Consider the following 14146-nt stretch of genomic DNA (forward strand, 5'->3'; position numbering starts at 1 on the left):
TGCCAACAATAAACACTTAATGATAGGGGGTGGGAGTGGATAAACAGGGAAGAAATCTGCAATGAAGAAGAAACCTGCCCTACATATTCTTCTAACTAGGAGGTATCTTTCTATTGACCATTCTGGAGCTTCTGAGAGTTCAATTTTTAGTAGAAGGTGGCATTTTTTAATTCATCAAGTTGTTCCACTTTTCCTGTCGTTCCTAATTCCAGCTATCGCCTCTTTAATGAAGAAAGAGAAAAACAACTAAAATTAAGAGAATGGGAAGTTTAGGAGATTCAATATATTTAATGAGAGGCTTATTGCCAATACAACTGAAATTACTAAAATTCTTCTTGGCATGGATCTCTTTACCAAATCTGGTAAATTCAATAGCACCCTTCGAAGTAAAAGAAATATAGCTAGTAAGACAGTAAATGCTATATGGAATACATTCACTCAAAAAGACTGAATGTATAACAGATTCAAGAAAAGATAGCTAAAACTAATGAATAAGAGACCCAGAGTAAGCTAAATGACTTTGCCCAAACACTGCAATTCTTATGGTCTTTAAACAAACACTAAAAAGCGTATACTAATATTTTGTCCAATCTGCCAGAGTAGATAAGCAGGAGAGCCTAAGAAGCTAAATTGGGCTGAAGAGTGGAGTGTCACTGGCCTGGCTCACAGATAACAAAATGTGGAGCCAATGGTATCTGATGGTTGTGGAAAGTCATCTGAGATGTCCATTTGAATAATCCATGGAGGAAGTAGAATCTAGGTAAATAGACAAAAAAGAAATCAAAGAAACAATCAAGTAAAGACGATTTAGATAGAAAGGAAAGAGTCTTTAAACCCCAGGGACATTAGCGGAGGCAACTCACTAAATGCCCACAAAGCACCAGGCACTGTATTTGCATCTTCTTTACTTCATCACCAAAAAGAAGGCATTCGCATCTCCATTTTACAAATAAGAAAAATAGGGCTCAAGTAACTGACTAATTTGCCAAGGTGACATGGCCAGAGACTGGGAAACAGGGACATGCCTCCAAAAACAAAGCTCTTTTCATCATATCATATTCCTTCTATGAGGTAATGCTGGTCTCTTAAGGGGTATTTATTTATTTATTTATTTTTTAAGTTTACTTACTTGTTTTCAGATAAAGAGAGAGTGCAAGTGGGGAAGGGGCAGAGAGAGAGGGAGAGAGAGTATCCCAAGCAGGCTCCACGCCACCAGCGCGGAGCCCAATGCGGGCTCAAACTCACAAACTGCGAGATCATGACCTGAGCCAAAGTCAGACGCTTAACCAACTGAGCCACCCAGGTGTCCCTGATCTCGTAGTGATCTTATAGAAACCAGGGATCTATTTGTATAACACGATTCCTGCTTATTTGTCCCACAAAGCTTCCTCCTAATTAGGGTCATTTGGTAACATAAAAGCACAACAGAGTTGAATTCTTCTTGTCATGTTGCACTTTGACTAATGCACAAACAGCAAAACAGGCAGGATCTTTTGACATATGAATGGCTCTTCTATTTTGTAGTATTTTCGTGGTCTGAAACATGCATCTGTATTCCACATAAATCTAGCTTCTAACTTTACATCATATTTCATTTTATTTCATGTGGATATTCCTCATCTCTTCTATTATACCTGCAGGTTATCTCCTGAAGGTGGTTAGTTGCCATGGAAATGAGGCTGTTGTACTTCAGAATAAATTTACATAACTATTAGAAAATTATTTCAAGCTTGTAAAATACGGGATTTACCTGAAAGCTAACATGACCACTGGTATGATAAAAATGTAAGAACTGCAAACCAATTCAAAGAGATTCAGGTCCCAATAAAGATTATAAAATAATTTCTGACTTACAGCAATGACTTCAAAAATGGAACATCTATAAAGTGAAATTATAAAAAAATTCTGGATAGAGATTGCATATTATAAAAATGTCCAAGTATCTTACCCATTTGTTGTTAAAAAAAATGTGTTGGGGGCACCTGGGTGGCTCAGCTGGTTGGGAGGCTCTCGATTTCACCTCAAGTCATGAGATTGAACCCCACGTTAGGCTCCATGCTGGCTGTGTGCAGCCTGCTTGGGATTCTATCTCCGCTGCCCCTCTCCCTGGCTCACACACTCGCTCTCTCTCTCAAAATAAATAAATAAACATTTTTTAAAAATGTAGTGTCAGACACTATATTTAGGTGTTATGGATCAAAAAATTGAAACTGATGCAGACCTGTCTTCAAGGAACTGGCAAGAAAAAAACATACACAAACTGAAAAAAAGAAACTTAAATGTAACAAGTAAAGTGAGAAAGATATATGCAAGGTATATATGCAAAATCAGAATATGTAATGGAAGAAGTAAGAGAAAATGGGTCCATGCAAACAAAGGGAGTAAATGGGAGCAAGAGTTTCAGAGATTTCTGAGAAAAGCCAGGCAAGAGGGTAAAAAGAGGAAAACCACACAGAAGGAACAGCACAAAGAAAAGAAACACATGGGATTTCTAAGAAGCTAGCTAGCTATAATACCTTAAGAAGCAATGGCAATATTAGGGGCGCCTGGGTAGCTAAGTGTCAGACACTATGCTCAGGTCATGATCTTGCATGCATGATCTTCCAGCCCTGCATCAGGCTCTGTGCTGACAGCTCAGCTGACCTCTCCCTCTCCGCCCCTCCCCTGTTGGTTCATTTTCTCTCTCTCTCTCTCAAAAATAAATAAACGTTAAAAAAAAAAAAAAGAAGAAGAAGAAGAAACAGGGCACCTGGGTGGCTTAGTGGGTTAAGCAGCCGATTTCGGCTCAGGTCATGACCTCACAGTTCGTGGGTTCGAGCCCCACGTCGGGCTCTGTGCTGTCAGTTCAGAGCCTGGAGCCTGCTTTGGATTCTGTGTCTCTCTCTCTCTGCCCCTCCCCTGCTTGTGCTCTGTGTCTGCTTTCAAAAAATAAATAAACGTTAAAAAATTAAAAAAAAAAACCAAAAACAAAAAAAACAAGCAACGGCAATACTGGAACCGATCAGACTCAGACTCTAGTTCTCTCTCTGCTTGACATTTAGAAGAAAAATGACCCCATCAAGATAAGTAAACATCCAATATTCTGAAAATTACATATGAGACCTCAAAAGGAAGACATTTAAGGCGTCTTGCTAACTGTGGTAATTTGTAAATGAAAGTCAAAGGTATGACCCAATTTATACCGTAACTATGACACAAATATTATTTAATATATTCAAACCATATGATCTTGCCACTTAATAGTCTTATAAAATATGGTTTTTGTTAGATGCACAGTGTTCTGATATATGGATAGGACAAAAATTTTATCAATCACCTATTGTTGGCCATTTAGGTGGTTTATAATTCTCCATTAAATATGTTGTCACTCCAAAAATATGTATCATTGCAATTTCTATGCATAAATCTTTGCACACATCCTAGATTACTTTAGATTACTTCATTAAAAGAAATTACTAGAAGTAGAATTGTGGGACAAAGGATGTGCAAATTTTAAGACTTTTGATTAACAAACTGCCTTAACAAAAAGATTACACCAATTTGTACTACTACCAGCAATGTATGAGAATCCTCACTTAACTACAATTTTGCCAAGAGTAGATTATTATTTTAAAACTCTACAGGGGTGCCTGAGTGGCTCAGTCAGTTGAGCATCCAACTCTTGACTTCAGGCTCAAGTCATGATCGAGCCCCATGTTGAGCTCCACACTGAACATGAAGCCTGCTTAAGATTCTTTCTCTCTCGATATCTTTCTCTCTCTCTCTCACCCCCCTCTGCCCCTCTCCCTGACTTGTGTTCTCTCTCTCTCTCTCTTAAAAAAAAAAAAAAAAAAAGTGCTTGCTTCAGCAGCACATATATGGCACTATGGGCCAAGAAAGGCCCATACTTTAATCTGCATTCTCTACTATTTGTGAAGTTGAACTTTTTCAGGTCTATTTTCCATTTTCATCTCGTTTTTTTAAACAGACTATTTTCTCTTTCCCTTTTTTTCAACAGAGGCATTCTTTTCATTCTTGTTCATTTATACGTTCCACTTTTATCTGTGGCAGTTATTTTTCCAAGATTTTAATGGAAGGATTTTGGTCATTTCTGCCATTCTGATAAAACTGATTTGATGAAAAACCAGGTTAGAACAAGAAAGACCAGTTAGGATACTAAGACAGCCTACGAAAGAGATTAACTGAACTTGAACTCGGTGAGTAAAGACAAGGACAACGAGAACCTAATGAATTAGAAGTGAGAAGAAATAAAAAAGATTGAAATGATCAAAAATGATTCCCATGTTTCAAGCACAAGTGAAGAGGTGGGCAGTGACACCACTAATACATAGAAAACCAGAGGAAGATTTTGAAGGAAGAAAGTTCAGTTCAGTTTTGGACATGTGAAGGTTGAAGGACATCAACTGGAATTGTCTGAAGAGCAGCAAGGGGTCTGCTATAGGAATTTGGCAGTTATTGCGATGTCAATTATACCAGAAGCCAGCAGTACAAAGAGGCGTAGGTTAAAGACAGAACTTTGCAGAACACTAATATTTTAATGAGCACACTGAAGTGAAGAAAAGATGTCCATAAAAGAAAAGCAGAGGAATGGACAAATAAAAGGAGAAGCAGGATAATGCAGTGTTATCAAGACAAAGTACTGGAGCATCTCATGGGGTTGGAAGTAAAGACGAAGGGATTCAATGCACACAGTCTTGAACTACAACAGCAAATAAGGAATATAAAGGATTTTTTTCCCTTAAAGTTTATTTGTTTTGATAGAGTGAGAGACCGTGCATGCATGCAGAGGAGGGGCAGAGAGAGAAAGATCCCAAGCAGGCTCCGCACTGTCAGCACTGTGGGCTCAAACCCACAGACTGCAAGATCATGACCTGAGCCAAAATCAAGAGTCAGACACTTAACCAACTGAGCCACCCAGGAATATAAGTGTTTTTAAGCAGCCATTTGGAAGAAAGCTCATCTTTATTGGCTTTGGTACTTTCAAGTTTTATGTTGGCTTATGGAAGGCATCAAAAAGTCAAGAATGGCAATAAAGACCATAAAGCACTGTTTATAAACATTATATACATGAACGTGGCAATTATGGCCTCAATTATATAAATTAGGGTAATGACTCATCTTTCTCCAGGATAAGCTTTTATAAGATTTTTTAGGTTTATTTCTTTATTTTGAGAAAGAGAGAGAGAGAGAGAGCAAGCATGAAAGCGTGTGAGCAGAGGAGCAGGCAGAGGGAGAGTGAGAGAAAGATTCCCAAGCAGCTCCATGCTGTCAGTGCTGAGCTGGAGGTGGGGCTCAATCTCATGACTGTGAGATTACAACCTGAGCAGAGACCAAGAGTGAGATGCTCAACTGACTAGGCCACCCAGGTGTCCTTAGAAGACTTTTTTTAATCCTAATTTTTTACGCTACAAGTCTATAAAAAGCAAGGTGCAAAGGAAAACATGGGTAATAAAGTAACCACAAACATGAACTCATCCTAGTTTTCCCATTTCAGAATTTCAATGCAAAGTTTCATTCATTCATACAATTGTTTACTGATAATCCATTATGATAAATCATTATTAAGACCAGTCCCTGTTTGGTAAGGACCCCAGTCTAACAGTAGTGGGAAAAGGCATACAAACAAATCAGTAAGAAACACTGGTAAAAAGAGAACTACTGAGAGAGACATAATAATTACCTGAGGGTAAGAGAATGGTTGCGAAAAGATAGCAAGGTTAAGATTAGAACTAATCTTGAAGGACTATCGGAAAATTTTAGCTGAGGGTGTGAGGCTACAGGGGAATAGAGCTAACAAATATAGTATGTTCAGGAAACAATATGCAGTTTGGTAAAGATGACCTCTATTTCCATCCCAGGTTCAGGTGGAAGAATGCCAGAAGTTTATTTAACCAATTCCTTGCAACCACTTACTGAACTGATAAAAGAAACTAAGACAAAGGTAAGTTACATAACTTGCCCGTGTTCTCATTTCTGTAAGCGAAAGAAATAAGACTGGAATCCAAGCATGCTGGGTCCAAAGATTGCTCTTAACTACTCTCTGGTGTCTCTCAGTTAACAATGAAAAAGTTGACTTTAGGGGCGCCTGGGGGGGCTCAGTCTGTTAAGCATCAGACTTTGGCTCAAGTCATGATCTCATGGCTCGTGAGTTCAAGCCCCAAGCTGAACACTGCAATGGCAGCTCAGAGCCTAGAGCCTCTTCAGATTCTATCTCCATCTCTCTCTGCCCCTCCCTCACCTGTGCATGCATGCACATGCTCTCTAATATAAATAAACATTAAAAAAAAAAGAAAAAATTGACTTTATATGAAGGGTCTGGTTGTTTTTTTCCCTTCTTTTTTAGAGAGAGGGACAGACAGACAGAAAGACTTGGGGAGAGGGAGAGAGAGAATCCCAAGCAGGCTCCACACCCAATGCAGAGCCTGATGCGGGCTCGATCCCGTGACCCTGGGATCATGACCTGAGCTGAAATCAAGAGTCACACGCTCAACTGAATGAGCCACTCAGGTGCCCCAGGTCTGGTAATGTTTTATAAATATGCCACAAGGAGTTTATTTTATCCTAAGCCAAGAGAACTGAGAGTTCTAATAAATGAGAGCAGAATATTGTAACTCATTATGAACTAAAGGGAAATGAAATCAAGCAGCAGACTGGCAGAAAAGGAGAGATCAATGTCTTGATGTGGATAGAGAGCAGAGTAGAAGGGTAAATGTAGAATGACATTAGCCTCTGACTTCAGAGAAAGATGGTAGAATTTAAACTTCAGTGACACATTTATTATGAGTATTGACAAAGTCAAGGAGGTGGCCAATTTAGAATTTATCAATTTATCTCACAAGGATACAAATGGAAAATTTTCTTCTTTTGTGCATGGGGGAGGGAGTGGAGATGTGTATCACAGACTGTTATGAATGTTGTAAGAGAAAAGGAAAAATTCCTCTTAAAAAAAAAAAAAAAAAACAACTCATGACCAATGGGTGTTATCCGCAATCTGAGATGACAGGAAATACACGATGGGCTAATTCACGTCACAGCATGTGTAGAAATCCCAAGAGTTAATGATAAAAAAATACATCTGAAATTTTTACCAGATGAATAATGAACTTATAACCTTTTTCTGCATTAACACTCACTATGGCATTTCCTGCGGCTATAACTTCTTAAAAAATAACAGAAGTCAGATAGGTATGACCATATATAGAAATAACTATATAAATATTTATGTATATAATCTCCAACTCTTTCTCATAAACTGGTTACCCCATTTGAAAAAGAAAATACTTTCAGTTATGGGACAAAGTTCAAAATAAAATTTTCCAAACTTTTTCTGTACATAATGACTTTTTATCTGTAAACCATAAAAAAGAGAAAACCTCATGTGACACACATTAACAGTACACGTTCAATTATTTTAATTACCATCCAGATTGAGAAACAGAACACACCAGAGGTCCTGTTGTCCCATATTCAGTCACTACCTTGTCCAAAAGTAATCACTATCCTAATTTCTGATTAGTTTTGCCTATTTTTGAACTTTGTAAAAATGGGGCGCCTGGGTGGCTCAGCATCCAACTTTGGCTCAGGTCATGATCTCACAGTTTGTGAGTTTGAGCCCTGCATCGGGCTCTGTGCTGATAGCTCAGAGCCTGGCGCCTGCTTCGGATTCTGTGTCTCCCTCTCTCTCTGCCCCTCCCCCGCTTGTGCTCTGTCTCTGTCTCTCAAAAATGAATAAATGTAAAAAAATAAATAAATAAAAAATAAATAGAATCATACAGTATGTGTTCTTTTGTGCCTTGTTTCCTTCTTTCAATGGTATTTGTGAGATTTATCCATGTTGCTGAATGTAGCAGTGCTCTGTCAATGATAATATGCCACTGTAGGATTAAAAATACTACTTATCTTTTCTACTGTTGATGGATGTTGTAATTATTCCCAGTTTTTATTTACTGTGAATAAAGCTGATGAGAATATTATCATGTGTTTTTTGATGCATATATTTATACATTTCTGTTAAGTATACTCCTAGGAATACCACCATCGTATCGTAAAATATGTTTGTGTGCAATTTCAGTAGATTCTGCCAAACAGTATTCTAAAATGATTACATCAACGCATAGTCCTAATAACACTACATCAGCGTGTTCATCCTTACCAACACCTCCTGTTGTTAATCTCTTTAATTTTAACCACTCTGGAGTACAGTAGTATCTCACTGTAGCTTTTATTTGCATATATCAGAAAACTAATGATAATAAACCACTTTTGCAAATGTTTAATAACCACCTGAAGATCTGTGAGGTAGCCATTCAAGTCTTTTGCTGATTTTTTACTGGTTTATCTGTCTTTGTTTACCTGTTTACCTTGTTGATCTGTAAGAGTTTACAGAGTATACATGGAGAGTTTAAACTTTTTCTGAAAAGGACCAGATAGTATTTTAGAATCTGTGGGTGATGTGGTCTGTGTCACAACTACTCAAATCCATTAAAAACAGCCATAGTCAGTATGCAAATGAATGTGACTGTATACCAAATAAAACTTTATTTATGGACAATAAAATCATATTTCATAAAATTTTCATGTATCACTAAATATCCTGTTTCAACCATTTAAAACTGTATAAACTATTTTTAGCTATTATTATACAAAAACAAGCAGTTGGGCAGATCTGGTTTGTAAGCTGTAGTTTTGCACACTCTTGGTCTAAATAAAGACCTTTGTCAAGACTTGTATTTAAGTCTTGTCAGGTGTCTATCAGTGTTTTTATGCTTTACAAAAGGAACCAAGTTTTGACTTTGTTGAAACTCTCCATTTTGAATGGTTTTTCCTATATTATTAATTTTGCTCTTGCCATTACTTCCCTTCTTCTATTTCCTTTGGGTTAAGTTTGCTATTTTTTTTTTTTTTTTAGCTTTTTGAGGTGGATATTTAAGTCACTGATTTTTCAGTCTGTCTTCTCTCCTAATACCTGTACTTAGGTTATAAATGTCTTGTAAGTATCCCATAAGTTTTGATAGGTCACACCTCCACTGTTTCATCAAACTGTTTTCTATTTTCATCATTTCTTTCCTGACTCATGGATTATTTCAAAGTGATTCACTTAAGGCCCAAACACTAGCAGATCTTCAAGTTACCATTTTTTAAAGTTACTTTGTTTGTAATTAGTTCCAAACTTAATTCTACAGTAGTCAAATCTATAGACTTTCCATTCTCTAAAATTTGTTAAGATTTATTCTATGCTCAATATGTGGTGCATTTTTAGTAACTGTTTCACAGGCACTTATTAAAAAAAAACAGTTTAGGGGCACCTGGCTGGCTCAGTCAGTAGAGTATATGACTCTTGACTTCAGGGTTGTGAGTTCGAGCCCCACGATGGGTGTAGAGATTGCTTAAAAACAAAATCTTTAAAAAACAAAAACAAAACACACACACAAGAAAAAAACAAAAAAAATTACTCATTTGTTTGTTGCAATATCCTATCAATGTCAAATACATTGCTAATATCTTTCTAATCTTCTGAAATATATTTATCATGCTTATTTTCAATTCTTGGTTAATCTTTTCCAATAATTCTCCATCAAATGGTATATGTTATTCTACCACCACACTTGGTTTGGCCAAAATTTTTAGTTCTGGGTTATCTCTGATATACTTTTCCTTTGATTCTAGCCTTTTAAAAAATAATAATGAACTTTCCCAAGTTACTAATGCTGCATAGCCCAAAACATAGTGGCATAAAACCACCACCATTTTCTTATGCTCAAAGATTCTGTGAGTCAGGAATTAGGACAACTATTAGCCTCAAGCCGATCTGAAACTATGGTAGAAAAAGAGAAGTTAGCATACAGGATGTTTTATCAATAGTAGGCAAGAAGTGAAGTGACCTGACATAGAACCTTATACATCCTCTCCAAGTGAGGCTGGGGAGGAAGAGAAAGAGCTGGTGGACAATTGATAAGGCGTGGTTAATAAATGAATTTGGTTGTTCCCTATAGTAAGGGTATCAAAAAGCTAATTCAATCTTAAATTTCATTGAGGAATACAATTATCTAGTACCAAGGAGGTAATGCTTGTATTACTGTACAACAGTATTCTGTAACTGTTGAGATGCTTTCACTAATAATTTTCAACTCTGAACACCACACCACATGCTGTGGAGGTCAAAATCTTTTCAATTTCTAAATGAAATATGGCCTTTTGTAGCAACATGGATGGAACTGGAGAGTGTGATGCTAAGTGAAATAAGCCATACAGAGAAAGACAGATACCATATGGTTTCACTCTTATGTGGATCCTGAGAAACATAACAGAAACCCATGGGGGAGGGGAAGGAAAAAAAAAAAAAAAAAGAGGTTAGAGTGGGAGAGAGCCAAAGCATTAGAGACTGTTAAAAACTGAGAACAAACTGAGGGTTGATGGGGGGTGGGAGGGAGGGCAGGGTGGGTGATGGGTATTGAGGAGGGCACCTTTTGGGATGAGCACTGGGTGTTGTATGGAAACCAATTTGACAGTAAATTTCATATATTAAAAAAATAAAAAAATAAAAAAAAAAAATCTTTTCAATTTCTGCCAATATAATCATTGGGGAAATGGTATCTTTTAATTTTTCCTATCTGCTGATGAAGAAATGCAATAGGCTGATAAACTCCTCTTTGTGAACTGCCTGTTCATATTCTTTACCAATTTTCCTTAGGTTCTTTCTTTCTTTCTTTTTTTTAACCATTTTCCAGGGGCACCTGGGTGACTCAGTCGGTTAAGTGACCAACTCTTGATTTCAGCTCAAGTCATGATCTCATGGTTCGTGGGTTCAAGTCCCACACTGAGCTCTGTGCTGACAGTGTGGAGTCTGCTTGGAATTCTGTCTCCTCTCTCTCTGCCCCTCCCTTGCTCTTGCTCGCACACTCTCTCAAAAATAAATAAACATTTAAACATTAAAAAAAATTAAAAATAAAATCATTTTCTGAAAACTGCATTTTCAGAATTCTGACCCTTTCTCAGTTATGTGTTACACTATTTTCTCCTAGTTTACCATTCGCATTTAGCCTTTATTTACAGGGGCTCTTCTACATAACTTCTTTAAAAATGTGTACATTGTCAAAATGTGTCAGTTTTTGCTTGACATCCTATTTTCTGTTTTTCCTGAGATGGTCTTTTCCAGCAGAGATAATATAAACATTAACCCATATAATCTTCACTTTTTCACATTCTGACCTTTGGTCTGAAGTACAGATCCAATTTTATAGCCTCCTACTTGAAAATCTATTATACCAATACCCTTTAGTAAATAAAAGATTTTCCCTCTGAACTGAATTCCCACTTTGATAATATTTTTAAGTTCTGTATTCACTTGTAACAGCTAGATTTTATTCCTTTTTGTTGACTTCTCTTGGGCCAATACCATGCTGTTTTGATTAGAGAAGGTCTGTGACAATTTTTAACACCTAGGTTTCCTCACTCTTATTCTTTTCTCAGTTTTCTAGAATGTACTCATTTAAAAGGTACTTTCTATAGGCACAGATAATAAGATGGAACTTGGTATAAACTGTAAGATGTATGTATTATAACTAAAAAAATATAGTTAATTAAGTTAACAGGAAGAGTCCTAACTTGATTCCATACAATGAATAAAAGTTAAAAAGGAGAAAATAACCACACGGACAAATGGAACTGACATGTATGGTGAACACCATGCCTCACAATGTGAGGTTAACGACAAGGTACTTCACAGTAGAGGAAACAGGCACAGGTAGGAAATGGAAGAGAGTGTTAGGCTAAGAATCTGATTAATGGTAAAAACAAAAAGAGAAAACATCTACTAAGGGAGGCACAGGGGCCAAATAAGATGGAGTTCACTAATATTCTACTTGTATGATCCCACCCACATAGAGGTAAAGAAATAAATTGGTCATTCTACAACTGGTCATAGCCAACCTTCCACCTAGCCAAGAACAATGGCTGAGCTCAACTGAGGCAAAAGTTATGTAAATAACTGTAATAGTTATAGTCTAAGGATTGCTCTTTTGATTTTCAGAGATTACGAATCCACCCACAAATAGCAACAGAGAACATAAACATTCTGTGCCTTTGTCAGCATAAGATCCCAAGCAATCTATTCTCCAATTCCTATCAAAAACAAACTTGAGGGGTGCGTGACTGGCTCAGTCAGAAGAGCATGCGGCTCTTGATTTTGGGGTCATGAGTTTGAGCCCCATGTTGGATGAGAACAAAACAAATTTGAGTCCTCTCATGACTGCTGGGAGTATAAATGTGACTATTGTGATTCCTACTCTAAAACCCACCAGTGTACCAAGAGAAACTTTAATAAAAATGTGAGACAACCCCAAACCACAGATCAGGAAGTATTTTATCAAATATGATACAATTTGAGACAAGGTAATAACGAATATCATGAACCAATACATACCTCTACATATCCAAACAATGGTAAATTTTCCTGAAAGTACTAGAAAAGTCCTTAAAAATTTTTATTTGAAACAAGATAAATGAGGGGCGCTTGGGTGGCTCAGTCGGTTGAGCGACCGACTTCGGCTCAGGTCATGATCTCACGGTTTGTGAGTTCGAGCCCCGCGTCGGGCTCTGTGCTGACAGCTCAGAGCCTGGAGCCTGCTTCTGATTCTGTGTCTCCCTCTCTCTCTGTCCCTCCCCTGCTCATGCTCTGTCTCTGTCTCAGAAATAAATAAATTAAAAAAAAAAAAAGAAAGAAACAAGATAAATGAGGGTATAGACAAATCATAGGAGAGAGCAAATATTTCTCTGAGGGTACATTTCAATATGGAGGAAGGGCAAGGGAGATAGGATAAAGAAGAGATTATGTGCACATGTCATGTTCATTTTCTCTGACTTCTAAATCAGAGAACCTGTTAGAGGAGATGCTGTGATGACCAACATTAGTTGAACAGAAAGAAATACATCATCAAATCATCGGAGAGACGACCATGTTACATTGAGAGTCACAGAGCATTCCGTCCTGGGTGATCTATTCTCCTAAAAGGAGGGGACACCAATACTTAGGAGATAAAGGGTTCTAGATCAGAGTACAAGAAGTCTCTGTGACAAGAAGAGTGAACTGAACCTTCCAGATGTCCCAGAACACAGCATTCCCCACACTACTGCTAGTACTACAGATAATACCAGTAACTGAGCTCTTATCATATTCTAGTCACATAGGCCAGGAGGTTTACAAACACGAACTCTTTTAATCCTTAAAACAACCTCAATGGGGTGAGTGCTCTTATTATCTCCATTTTACAGATGAGGTAAATGAGGGCCAGAGAAGTTAAGCAAATTTCCTATAGTATGAACCTAAGCAATCTGGCTTAAAGCTCAGGGTGTTAACTCTATCCTATATTGCCTCTTTCACTTTGATGTTAAATAATTAGCAAACCCATACAGTACACAGAATTTATTTAGACAGGAAATGGTTACATACCTTGTACTGTAAGCTCTGCTTGAGCTTCAACGGTCTCATTTCCATTATCAGCTATACAAAAGTAAGTCCCCGCATCATCCTCAGTGACATCACTGATCTCCAGACTACCACCTGCCAGCAACGCCAATTTTTCAGAGCTGTATAAAAAATATTGATACATTTCAGAGCTAGGAAAATAATACCTGAGAAACTTTCCACATAAAACAGAGAAAACACTTAAACAGGTTATTCATATGGCTACATAAGGAGTGAGACTAACATAAAATTAGCAGAATATAATTTAGTCCAATTTGCTTTGCTCATATTTAAGTGCATAAATATCACAAATACAAACCAAAATGTTACAATGAATTATCTCCAACACTTCTAATTATTCTCAAAAGCAGACCACTTTTGTAACCAATTCCACTCCTCATAGTCATCCCTGCCTCCCGACTCTACCCAGTTTTTCTACAAATTATGTAATTTTTAAGTCTGGAATCAATCTCAGAGTCACTCCACTATAGCACGCCACACTGAGAGGACTAATGGAGAGGGTAAAATGTCAGATCAGAGACATAAAGTCATGGGGCCACAGTGCCTACTGAAAGTTTCCTCTGGTGGCTTGGCTGGGAAGGGGAGGAAAAAGGGCAGGGAAGGGAGGGAACACGGTTGCCAGGGAACAGCTCCCTGGGTGTGGTTGCCGGGTGAGAATCAGCT

The 14146-nt window shown here is 37.6% G+C and overlaps 1 protein-coding gene across 7 annotated transcripts in view; it reads right to left on the reverse strand.

The window, feature by feature from the left end:
- The window catches only part of NEO1 (neogenin 1), a 234108-nt gene that overhangs the window by 127599 nt on the left and 92363 nt on the right, over positions 1-14146 (reverse strand). For all 7 annotated transcript variants that reach the window (XM_042941469.1, XM_042941466.1, XM_042941471.1 and 4 more), the window contains one exon: positions 13448-13584. In XM_042941469.1, coding sequence (XP_042797403.1) covers positions 13448-13584 — 137 coding nt within the window. The remainder of the gene's footprint in view (positions 1-13447; positions 13585-14146) is intronic.

Source organism: Panthera leo, chromosome B3 (assembly GCF_018350215.1).
Source record: "Panthera leo isolate Ple1 chromosome B3, P.leo_Ple1_pat1.1, whole genome shotgun sequence".
NCBI classification, from domain to species: Eukaryota; Metazoa; Chordata; class Mammalia; order Carnivora; family Felidae; genus Panthera; species Panthera leo.